The sequence below is a fragment of the Gossypium hirsutum genome, chromosome A05 (genome assembly GCF_007990345.1).
Source record: "Gossypium hirsutum isolate 1008001.06 chromosome A05, Gossypium_hirsutum_v2.1, whole genome shotgun sequence".
In the NCBI taxonomy this organism is placed as follows: domain Eukaryota; kingdom Viridiplantae; phylum Streptophyta; class Magnoliopsida; order Malvales; family Malvaceae; genus Gossypium; species Gossypium hirsutum.
Genome location: NC_053428.1, coordinates 9,590,070 through 9,602,129, shown reverse-complemented (window position 1 = coordinate 9,602,129; position 12,060 = coordinate 9,590,070). Strand labels below are relative to the sequence as shown.

General features: G+C 33.0%; 1 protein-coding gene and 1 pseudogene across 1 annotated transcript; one reads left to right on the top strand and one right to left on the bottom strand.

Annotated features, from left to right (window-relative positions):
- The first annotated feature begins 2,794 nt into the window (after positions 1–2,794).
- Positions 2,795–5,872, top strand: LOC107959041 (eukaryotic translation initiation factor 3 subunit I). The gene is made up of 8 exons (XM_041113254.1): positions 2,795–3,112; positions 3,199–3,414; positions 3,881–4,008; positions 4,250–4,369; positions 4,502–4,591; positions 4,999–5,085; positions 5,190–5,269; positions 5,398–5,872. Exons 1-8 carry the CDS (start codon positions 2,929–2,931, stop codon positions 5,471–5,473), a joined length of 981 nt encoding a protein of 326 aa, XP_040969188.1. The 5' UTR covers positions 2,795–2,928; the 3' UTR covers positions 5,474–5,872.
- LOC107959042 (probable peptide/nitrate transporter At3g43790) lies at positions 5,869–11,229 on the bottom strand (annotated as a pseudogene).
- Between the last annotated feature and the right edge of the window lie 831 nt (positions 11,230–12,060).

Genomic DNA, 12,060 nt, shown 5'->3' with positions numbered 1-12,060 from the left:
CATTTTTATCACTTTATTTTTTCCTTGTCATTCTTTAATAAATTCTTTAGGTTTTCTTGCCCTGACTTACGTATTTTTAACCGTATCTCTACCTAATTGATTAGATAAGGGAAGCTCATTGACTTAACCACACTCTTGGGTAACTATATTAAAGTGTCCGTACGTTTTAAAATTTTATTTAAGTAAAATTAAAAATTAATCAAACATTTATTTATGATTAATCCTATTTTAATTATGTAATTCACCGACGAATCAGTCTTAAATTAGATAATAATGGGATAATGTTGCGAGTCGCAATTGTCAGATTATGACAACTACAAGATGTGTTGAACTTATCTTCTTTTTACTTTTGAGCTTTTTATTCTTATCTCCTTTCTCTTCTTTTGTCATAAGCTAATCATAATAACCATAAAACTGTTGGTCTCCCTATTAAAACAACAAAAATAGTTATATTTTTTCCCATATTTAATATATGCCAGCTCAATTTATTTTTATATTATAAAATGTTTTAAAATTGTCTTTTTATTTAATTTCAATAGATTTATTCTTTTTATATATATATATTTCCTTTTCAAACAAAGTAAATCCTTCAACCCATATTTATGGATGGGTCAGGCCATGATTAAAAGAGTAATAAATTTTATTGATCACATGTGTATCCAACTAGATTGATAACTCACTCGTACCATGCTGGCGCCATGTTGTAAGGTTCGGTGTCCTTGATTTGCCCGGGCGCCAACTAGCTAACTGCTTGGATTGGTTATTTGGTGAAGGACGTCATCTTCATTTTAGTTGGAGCTGAGTGTTTGGGCTCCGACTGTCGGCCCTCTTATGCGCTTTGGTGCTTTTTTTTTTCTATCGATTTTGTTTCGCAATTAGCTGATAATTGATAATTAACTGAATCTATTAATTATTTATTTAAAAATATTTGATGAAATTTATTGATGGCTGATATATGTAAAATGATAAATAAGTGTATGATAATTTTATTATTAAATATTTATTTATTTATAATATTTTAATCTTTATTGGGTGAAATTATTGAAATAAAATACTATTACCAATAAATTAATAAGTAAATATTTTTTAAATTTTAAATAAACAAATTTTTTAAGTGTCTTATTTGCAAATATTAGTCTTATGGAAATTGATAAATATTAATACCATATAAATATAATTGTAAATTGTATTCTTAGTGATAATTATGTCATGTTCTTAGCATGTAAATTGGTAATAATTATGTCACACTCTAAATAATTTGTCAAGTAATATATTTTAATTAATATAAAATTCATAATAAGTAATTTTACGCAAGTAATTTGAAAATAAATTAAAAGCACGTAAATATTCAAGAAATAGATACATATCTCGTTCCACATATTTCATTAGGTTTGAGGCACGTGGCAAAAGGAGTAAATTTTGAACAAGTATCGTCAGATATGTTATTCCACATATCTCATTCCCAATCAGCTATGAAAAAAATTACCCATCCTTATGTTTTTTGTTGTAGAGGTTTTAGCCCAACAAACTCTTACAAACCTCCATACACCAAACACTATAATTAAGGGATTTGAATACTCAATCCTCTATTTGTACCTAAATCAACTAAAATATACCCAAAATTCTATTTATCAAACACCCCCTCTATCTTTTTATGTCTAAACATGTGGTGCATTGTTTTCTTTCGCACCTGTTTTTTATTTATAGGGTTTAGGGTCTCTTTTTCAAAATGGTACTTATATTTGACAAAAAATATACATTTTGGTACCCGAAGCTGACTTTAATAACTTTTAGTGTTTAATTTAGTTTTTAGAATTTATTTAAGGGAAATTTATAATTAGTTAATAATATTAGCAATTAACTTTCATTAAATCGACCCTACAATTCAAATTTAATCATATTCATCATATTGCATTTGATAAATTAAATGCAAGATTAAATAAATTCACAATTAATATTAAATTTATTCTATTAATAAAATTATGAAAAATTTAAACCTAATAATATTAATAATTAATTTTCATCAAATTAACCTTAAAACCTAAATTGAATACTAAAAAATTAATATTGTTACCTTTTAAAACTAAAATATGTAACTTTTATATCAAATAAAAACAGAAAAAAATAATACATATATAAATTTATGTAACTTTTAAAATGTAAATAACGAAGGTAAAATATCAGGATTGTCACTCAAGTTTAAGGGCACATTTATTTTGATTATATATATTTTACAATCTCAACATTACCTAGAAAAATTGTAAATTTTAGTCATTCTACCATTAAACTCCTAACGGAATGTTGACATGTTAGATGTTTTATTGGCATATCAATAATTTAATTCATAAAATTTACATGCTTTGTTAATTTGGCATTTATTTTAAAAAATTTAACAAATTTAGCAATTGATATTTACATATTCTATTAAATTGATATTGATTTCTCGATGGTGAGAGGGGCATGATATGAGAGTGCCACCTTCTCAAACCTTAAATAGAATCTATACTTAAGGATCTAATTGAAAAAACTACCAAGTTATGAGACTAATATGAACAAAAAAAATTAGGGACTCAAGTGAGAAAAGTTGACAAGTTCAAGAACTAATTGTTACTTTATCCCATAATTTTATTATCTAACAAATTGGACGGTTCAGATCAAATACGTAAAGATTTTTCCAGCCTTCCGCCCAGTTATTGAACAGGATTACCTATGACTCAAGCTGGGCTTTTTGACAGAGCCGAAGCTGAGATAAAAGTAGGCTAAAAGCCCATATATTAAGTTATTAACTTAAGCTCATCCATATGTTAAAATCAGGTAACAAAAATTAGTAGAAGCAGAAAAAGCTCAAAACCCTAAATCTCAGAGTAGTTAGTTGACGAATGTTCTTTTTTCTTTAAATTTTTGGCGAGAAAAGAAGAAAAGAAGAAGATGAGGCCGATTTTGATGAAAGGTCATGAAAGGCCATTGACGTTTCTCAAGTACAACAGAGATGGAGATCTTTTGTTCTCATGCGCTAAGGACCATACCCCTACCGTTTGGTTCGCCGACAATGGCGAGCGTCTCGGCACTTATCGTGGCCATAATGGCGCCGTTTGGTCTTGCGACGTCTCAAGTAAGTTCTTTTTGTTCTTTATTTATTTTATTGAAGTTTTTAAACTTGAAGTTCCAATTTTTAGTCCCCTCCCTCAAAACTTGTAGGGGATTCGATGAGGCTTATTACGGGAAGTGCCGATCAAACTGTGAAGCTGTGGAATGTTCAGACGGGATCTCAATTATATACTTTCAATTTCGGTTCTCCTGCGAGGTCGGTGGATTTCTCTGTAGGGGATAAACTAGCTGTAATTACTACGGATCCTTTCATGGAATTGACTTCCGCTATTCACGTTAAACGCATTGCTAGAGACCCTGCTGAACGTAAGCTTAAAGTTCTGATCTCTCTCTCTCTCATATTAAGTGATTGCTGCTCAGTTTGTTAAATTTTGTATTTATATATTTAGGTAGGGATTTTGAACTTTTGAGTGAGATGTTGAAGATAGTTACAATGTAGAAGATCAAATATTGTAAAAGAGAAAAACATCACTTTTTTTTTTGTGCGTGGTTCTCACAAAAATGTTAAAATAATTATTATGCAATAATTGGGATTTGGGGCTATTTGGTTTTAGGCAAGTAAGTCATTTGTTAAAGTAATGAATATAATCAGGTTCGGGAGTGAAACGGGGTAATAAGTTATTGACAGTAGAATGTATAATGTATTTGTAACAGTCTGTCATTGTACTTATTTGTTTTTCTTTCTCTTACATAATTTTTTTACTTATTATTAGTCTGCTGATTTCTTTGATGTCTATATTCTGGTTCATTACATTGTGAAATAACTGTGCAGAGACTGAGGAGTCTGAGCTTGTCATCAAGGGCCCTCAAGGTAGAATAAACAGAGCTGTTTGGGGACCCCTCAATAGGACTATCATTAGTGCTGGAGAAGATGCCATAATCCGTATATGGGATTCTGAGGTAAATTGCTGTCAGATATGAATAGTTCTTTTTGTGAGCACGGAAGCTATTTTTGTTCTATAATGTTGCACAATTGATCGGTTTGTCTTCAACATTGAAAATATTCTGATGTAATAATTTGTTTTCACTTCTTGATATTCTTCAAACTAGATCTTTTCTTATTTTTTAATTATCTTTCTTCTATATCCTCTGTCATGTTCCTTTATTAATCTGTACTTTGGATTGTCATGTTGTCTTGTAGACTGGAAAACTACTTAGAGAGGCTGACAAGGAATCGGGTCACAAAAAGACAATAACATCACTTACAAAATCTGCAGACGGTTCACACTTCCTTACTGGTTCCTTAGATAAATCTGCCAAGGTGATGCATCTTATTAACCTCACAAGTTTTTTGAGCATTTGTGGCTATTTTCTGAAATAACCCCAGATTCTTTATTCTTTGGCTAAAATTTCCTCTGCCTGATTCTTCTTACATTTTTCTATAAATGTTTAGCTATGGGACACAAGAACGTTGACTCTTATCAAGACCTATGTTACTGAACGTCCGGTCAATGCTGTTGCTATGTCTCCACTTCTCGACCATGTAAGTACGAACAAATATGAGCGGCATAACTTGTATGAAATTCCCTCTGCCCCTAACTGCATCTGTCCTTAGTTGGCTGCATTAAAAATCTGACATAGCCTTTTTCTAGTTCTTGAAGTTCAGTATCTCGTTTCTTAGGACTGTAATAACTTCTGGACTTGAAACATTTAAACCTCTAGCACTCATACATCAAGGCTTAAAGGTATCTAATATTGTAATGCACCTCAAGCATGGAAAAATTATTCTTTTTATCGTCAAATGCTTATGTTCAATTGTCTGTATTTAGTTGGTTATAGTAAGGGGGCGAACAACTGATCTAGTAATCTGCATTCAAACTCACGAATATTTTTTTTGCCTCAACAATTACATCTCACTCTAATCGGTCTGAATGCCTTTTCTCCATCTAGGTGGTGCTTGGAGGTGGTCAGGATGCATCAGCTGTCACAACGACAGATCATCGTGCTGGGAAGTTCGAAGCTAAATTCTTTGACAAGGTTAGTTTTATGTTTATGAAAAGAATGTTTCTTTATGAGGTGAAGATCTGTTATTTTTGCAATTTTGTTTCCTTTTTTATCGAATTGTTTGATTGCCTTGGTAGATTCTTCAAGAAGAAATTGGAGGTGTAAAAGGTCATTTTGGGCCCATAAATGCCTTGGCTTTTAACCCAGACGGGAAGAGGTAAGAGGCAAATTGTGCTTTTTTAAAGTTTTCACAACTTGCATGTATAGCTCACTTGCACTATTGCCCTCTATTTTGTATTTGCCTAGTCTTCAGTCTTTTTTACAAGTCGTCTTTTGAACTTGTAGTTTCTCGAGCGGTGGTGAGGATGGTTATGTTCGATTACACCATTTTGACCCGGATTACTTCAACATCAAAATATAAATATGGAGCAGCTTACAGATATAGCTTGTTCCAACAAGACGACTGGACAACTAGTCCTTATAGAGTATTCAAGGCAAGGAAGAGGGAAGTGATCAAGTATTTTTCTGCACGTAACCAGCTTTCTTCTTGTGCTCGATGTGGCAATTTTGAGCATTACGATTTTTATTTTATTTTCACTAAAAAGATTGCGTTACTTCAACCTTTTTTGAACACATTTGCAGTTTCTTCTTTTTTTTTTCTTTCTCTTTTTGGTAGCTTAGCTCATTTTAGTTTAGAGCTTTAACGAAGTAATCCTTGTTTGATAAAATATTATTGTTTAAAGAAATAACTCGGTTTTGTACAATAATGTATTGACTTACTTTAAACATATCTCTGTAATTTAAATTTGGAAAGACTGAACCGAAATTTGCTTTTAACATCGTTATTAAAACTGAAATGATCAATCCAGTGAGATCCCGACTTTATTCGGGTCAATTCAACATTGATTCATATAATGAGAATACCGGTGAAGTGAACTAAAAAAATGATTATTGATGCTATTCTCTCTGGTACGGTTCAGCAAGAAAGGGCTTGAAAGTCAATAGCAACCCAATAAATTGAACCACGTTTAGCGCAAAGAAAACGATTTGATCACCTGTTTCCAAAATCCAAAAATCAAAGAAGCGTCTTGTATTAAATACCCACATGTATATATATAGTAAATCGATCCGAGCCTATTTTGAAGCTGAATTTAGGATTCAACTACAAACCTGGAAGAAAAGAGGCAACTTGTCGCTCTTGTGCCCAAGAAAATCTACATTTTCATGAACGAAAAAAGGTTGATAAGGCCTTTATTGAGTCAAGAAAAAATAGTAGTTCTGGTATATAAATTGGCCAGGAAGAAAACAAACATTTGCTAAATTTAAGATTGAATTAATCTTTGGTTTTGTCTCTCTAAGCAAGGAGTATAAAAAAGGTTGCGGCTTGAGGTTAAGGGAAGATGTTGCACATTCACTTTTTTAGGGTGACCACATGAATCAACTTGACCAAGTTCAGGTTCTATAGATTTCATTTTAACAATATAATCAACCATAATAAGAAGCCGTCACATTTGGCCGTTCAAGACCTTTGAAATTTAAGAAATAATTAAGTTCAGCATTTTATCAACAATGTAAACTAAGACCTCTCCTTCAAAATCTCAAATATGTCGACGATATTGTGGCACAAAAGCATTGTCAGTTTGTATAAATTGAAAGTGCTGAACTGTGCAGATTTTGCTGCTCAAATAGACTAGTGTGATTCATATATAAAAAGCTAAAATACATACAGAAAATGGAAAGAAAAAAGATACTTACAGCGCTCCTCCTCCTGCTGGACCAAATGCTTTGAAAACGGACATTGCAGTTATTGAAATGGCATTAGCAGCCCCTCTCTGACTTTGAGGCTGAAACAAGAAAAAGAATAAACAAACAATGTTAAAACCAGAGAGGGGAATGATAATTCATGTATAATCAAAGTCAATTAATACAATTGTTTTTCTCAGTGTTTCTATGTATTTGGAGGGTTGTATGTCCACCCCCATGTCTGAAAAGAAAAATGAAGGGTTCAACATAGATTTAACATGAAATACTTCCCAAAATATGGGCAGAAAACATTACCACTACATTGTTCAGCAATATGAATAATCCAGTAACAAGTGAAGCCTACATGATACCAATGAATTTGCCCCATAAATCAGACGGTTTCAACCAAAAAGAACAAAGAAAGAAAAACAGTTTAAAAGAAACATGTCTAATTCATTTCAGTGCATTCATTGCATTCAGAGCCTGGAGTTCATAACCAGAAACTTCTCCATGTATTTGTACATATTTAGGATTTAGATTCACTTACAGATAGAGTGTTTCTTAATATGGCTGCACAATTTATCACCAAATGCAGGACTACCCCTGAAAGCATTGCTATATAGGGGAAACATGACAACAATGGAATTGATATTACCTGAAGATTACAAAAAAGTAGCATCAACTAGCTATTTTACTAAAAAAATAATAAAAATCCATCACATAAAATGGTGATGTGGAATTGTAACCAATACTGATCCGCCATAAGTCAAGTCAAATATTTTCTAAATGCTGATATGCCACTGATCCGAGAAGTGAGGATTTACTATTGGTCAATGAAGTTACACGTCATTACACCAAAAAAAATGAAGTTACACGTCATCATTTTATTTACCAACATCAGTCAATTTGGTTTAATTTACTTGAAGAAAATAAAATATAATAATTTGATTATAAATTTTATTTTTCTCTTTAGGTGCCAAATGGTTAAAAATTAAAACGTGTATTTATAGATTAGCCCAAAGAAAAGAAGTATAGGAATACAGTGATGTGGAGGTAAGAACTTACAGCTGAAAGGCGTGTAACCATGAGAGGCCCAAGGCGTCTCTCAACTGGTGGATACAACAGCAGTTGAAACAGTAAAAGACCCAATCCTGGAAATGATGGAAAGCATGCTATTAGACTAACGCTTTCTGAAAAAGAAAAAACAAAATTGCAAATACTTTCGAGGAAATTATTGCAACATTGAAAGTTATGGATATACCAGAGATAGCAAGAACTTCACCAACATCTTGGGATGAAAAGCTTAATCCTCCATATTTTTTATCACTAACTGCCCAAAGTGAAAATATCTGCAAAGACATGTCAAGGGTCTTATGTAAAACATGAACAACTCTAGCGCACACACACACACACACACATATATATATCAAGAATATGTGAAGATCAGATCATGATGAATCCTAGACAATGTGAGAAGTTTGTACTTAAGTCAGATAGGCATAGGGGATGAGAATAAATTGTGTTTAAGGGATATAACTTACTTCAGAGTAAGCCATCTCTTGAAGTGAGAAAACGCAGTATACGATGATTGTAGACATTAGTGGCCAGTTTTTTAAGAGATTTGATTTGTGAATCTGTTTTTCTTCTAGTTCTACCATGTTATCTTTCTGACCAGAATCATTTGAAGAATGTTCTGAAATATCATGTAGATCAGCTCTCTCATTTGCCTTTTCAGCATGCTTGTGTAATGTTTCCTGCATAAGTGTTTGTCACCATAAAGGAGAAAGAAATAAACAACAGAAATCTTATAAATTGCCAATATAAGAAGCATACCCCATAAAAGGATTAAACTTGTCTCAGTGTCAAATGCAATATTTTTTTTTCTCTAAGAATCAATCATAATGTGCAAACTGGAGGCAAATGCATCCATATAAACCAGTAAACAACCAATAAATGAGAAACATATTGAAGACTGAAAGAAATAGAAAGTTAACTTAATCTTAATGCGCAGCTATGTTGCTCAGACTTAGGGATGAATGATGGATACCTGTGTCTAATAGTCAAATATCCAAAGTTCAAACATATAGAACAATGTCTTTATTGATCATGAACTTCTATTGTAATTACCAATTCCCCAAGCCAGAGAGGGAACAAGAAAATGCAAAAGATGAGAAAATGAGTCTGAAACTTACTGGAAGCCATTTGCAGGCAACAAGAGATCCAACAGCATAAACTGATATTATGAGGCATGGTAGGAGGTAGGGAAATCTGAAATTGTATGCACATCAAAACACCACCACATAAAGAGAAAATGGGAAAAAATATGACATGTGGATAAAAAAAGCAATGTGGACTACCTCCCGAAAATGGAGCTTTCCGCGAAAAGATTTGGATATTTCTCCACAGGCTAGGAGGCCATACATGAAGTAATAAATATGGTTAGAAGGCAAAAAAATTTTCTTTAACAATCTGCATAAAGAGTGGAGCGATGGAATGTCTCTACCTGTGCAAAGAATCCTCCAATAGCAGGGCCAATAATCAGTCCTATGCCTCGCGATGTACTAACCTGAAATGCAAAGTCTGATATAAATATAATACTGCAAAAACCAGATATGTACCCAACCGACTACAAAATCAATCATCTTACAACTGAAAGTGCCAAAGCCCGATACTCTTCTCTACACACTTCAGAAGCATAAGCCTGGAAGAACAACCAAGAAGGTAAAGTATTGAAGTCCTCTTGAGTAAGTAATACTCGGAAATGCTTTTTGTGTAAGTAAATGTATATGAGTTCAAAAATGCAGACTGAGAACACATACCCTTATTGTGCCAAGCAGACTATTAAAGCACCCAAGAAAAAATCTCATGGACAGTGCCATCCAAAAGTTCGTGCTAAGGCCAAAGAGAGTGTTGAACACAACCCTGAAATAAAAAAATTGTGATGATACAATTGCCAATTGACAATCACTTGTATCAAAAGACTTCATTTTTTAATTATAAAATAAGTTTGAAAGGTAGTTGATGGAAAAGATTCTGACACTGAAAATGTCCCTATCAATATAACAGGTTTACGACCATATCAATCAGCAACCACTCCCCAGAAAAGAGATGTCAAAGCTCTTCCAACCATAAATGAAGACCCTAGAATGGGCAAAAATTTCTGTAACTAAATACCAATACACCATCCTGAAATCTAATTTACCAGCTTGTAAAAACTATTGAATATTAGGATAAGATATTACCCACAAATCCTGCATAGAAACCAATGTCTTCCCTCTTTTTGCAATATGAAAGTCTCTGATCTGCCAACCAAATAACCCGTATACAAAATAACACTTTCAGTTTCCATAGTAGCATCTTCAATTATAGCAAACTAACAATAAAAACCAAATTTCCCAGCCTTCAATAAGAAGTAATAAGTTGTAGTATGTAATAGGTTTTCCAGAGGCAGATAACATACCATAAAGTAAACAAACGGGAATAGTGATGATATTTGCAAGGCTGAAAATTTGTAACGAAATAATAACATAAGACACGACTGTTAAAACTAAAAGAGACAACAACAACAAAAAAAAAACTAACACGAAAAAAGGAAACCATAAAACATTCCTAAGAAGAGTTCAAGGTATAGCAAAGTAAAATATAGGAAAGCTGAAATGATTTGATTATTTCCATTCAAGGACAACCCAAAAGCAATTATCAGTAACACCTCAATCTTACATTGAAACATTGTGAGTATCCACAATGACTATGTAGTGCTTTTATTAAGACAAAATCGTGAGATTTTCGCGTGCAGGTGTCCACAATATTATTAACCACTGTTAGAAGAATGCTTGAACCTTTGTCTTTGACACGTTTATGGATATTAAGTACTGACCAGTACAGAGAGAGACAATCCAGATAAAAGACAAGAGCTTGTAAGGGACCCCGGCTTGTTCTTGCTTGAGACGATCCACCTTACAACCTGGGCATTTTTCACAGTACTCTGCTTCTCTCTCCAATAACGAAGTTCTACTCTCTTCCATTTCACTCCAAGAAATTCTCACTCAGAAACGAAGAAGAAAAAAAAAAGCAAAAATGGCTTCTTTTGCTGTCTGGGTCAAAAACTCAAACACCTTCTCATCAATTTTGTCCCTTTCTTTTCGGAGGGGGTATAAAACGCAGGGTTTCAACACGTTTGAAGTGGGGGTTATTCCTTTCTAGTGTTTTTGTCTGCGTACGTGGTTGCTGAAATAGGGAATTGAGCGTGAGCAAGAACTAACTAAGAAGCAATGCTCTTACCCCAGAAGATTGTGATACATGAACTTTAGACACGCATCCAGATGATTGTAGCTCAAGTTGCGTCGCTTGACCAAAAAGAACAAGCAAAGACAAATATAATGATGATGAAAATGGAAATGAAAGACGGCTTAATTTTGGAGAGACCCAACTCGCGGTTTCGCCTCGACCTTGGAAAATATTTTATAAATTATGTTTTGATAATAATTTTTATTTTATTTCCTTTCGTGTGTTTAATAATAATTTGAGCTGAATTAGAATGATTTAGAAAAAATAGTAATAATTGATCAATGCTGACTTGTAAATAAATTTATTTCACCACTTGTTTTAGACAGTGTGATACAAGAAAGTAATAAAACAACAATTTTATATATAAATAGTTCAAATATACCTTAAATATATGTGTAAAATATTGTATAAACATATAACAAACTAAATAAGTTAATACAAAAATAATACAAACAACAAGTTATACCAATATATTGTTACAACCAGTTGTCAAGCTCTTCTCCATTGAGTGTGGGACTACTTTGCAAACTAGTCAATAAGGGAAAAGCCTTAGGAACCAAGCATTAAGGCCAGATGTATTAATTTCATTACGAGAGGTCTCTCGTCAACAATGAACTTGTCCTCCTCGGTAGCATACTTTTCCTCGTCGACAGTAAACTTCCGCTCCTTAGCAGCAAACACCTTTTGCTACTCAACAATAAACTTCCTTTTATTGCCAACATTCTTCTGCTCCTCAGTAGTAAAGCCCTGCTCCTTAAACAACAAATCTCTCTTCCTTAACAGCAACAAACTGTCTCATGTGATACAATTACACCGAATAGATTGGCTTTCATCAAAACTCCTAGAAGGATACTATTGCGCCAAAATGAATTGACTTCCACAGAAACACTTCAGTTGCATAGCTTGGTTATGCACAAAATCTCTCATGAGATGCAATCAAGCAAATATACAAATTTGACTACAAAATCTCTAATGCTC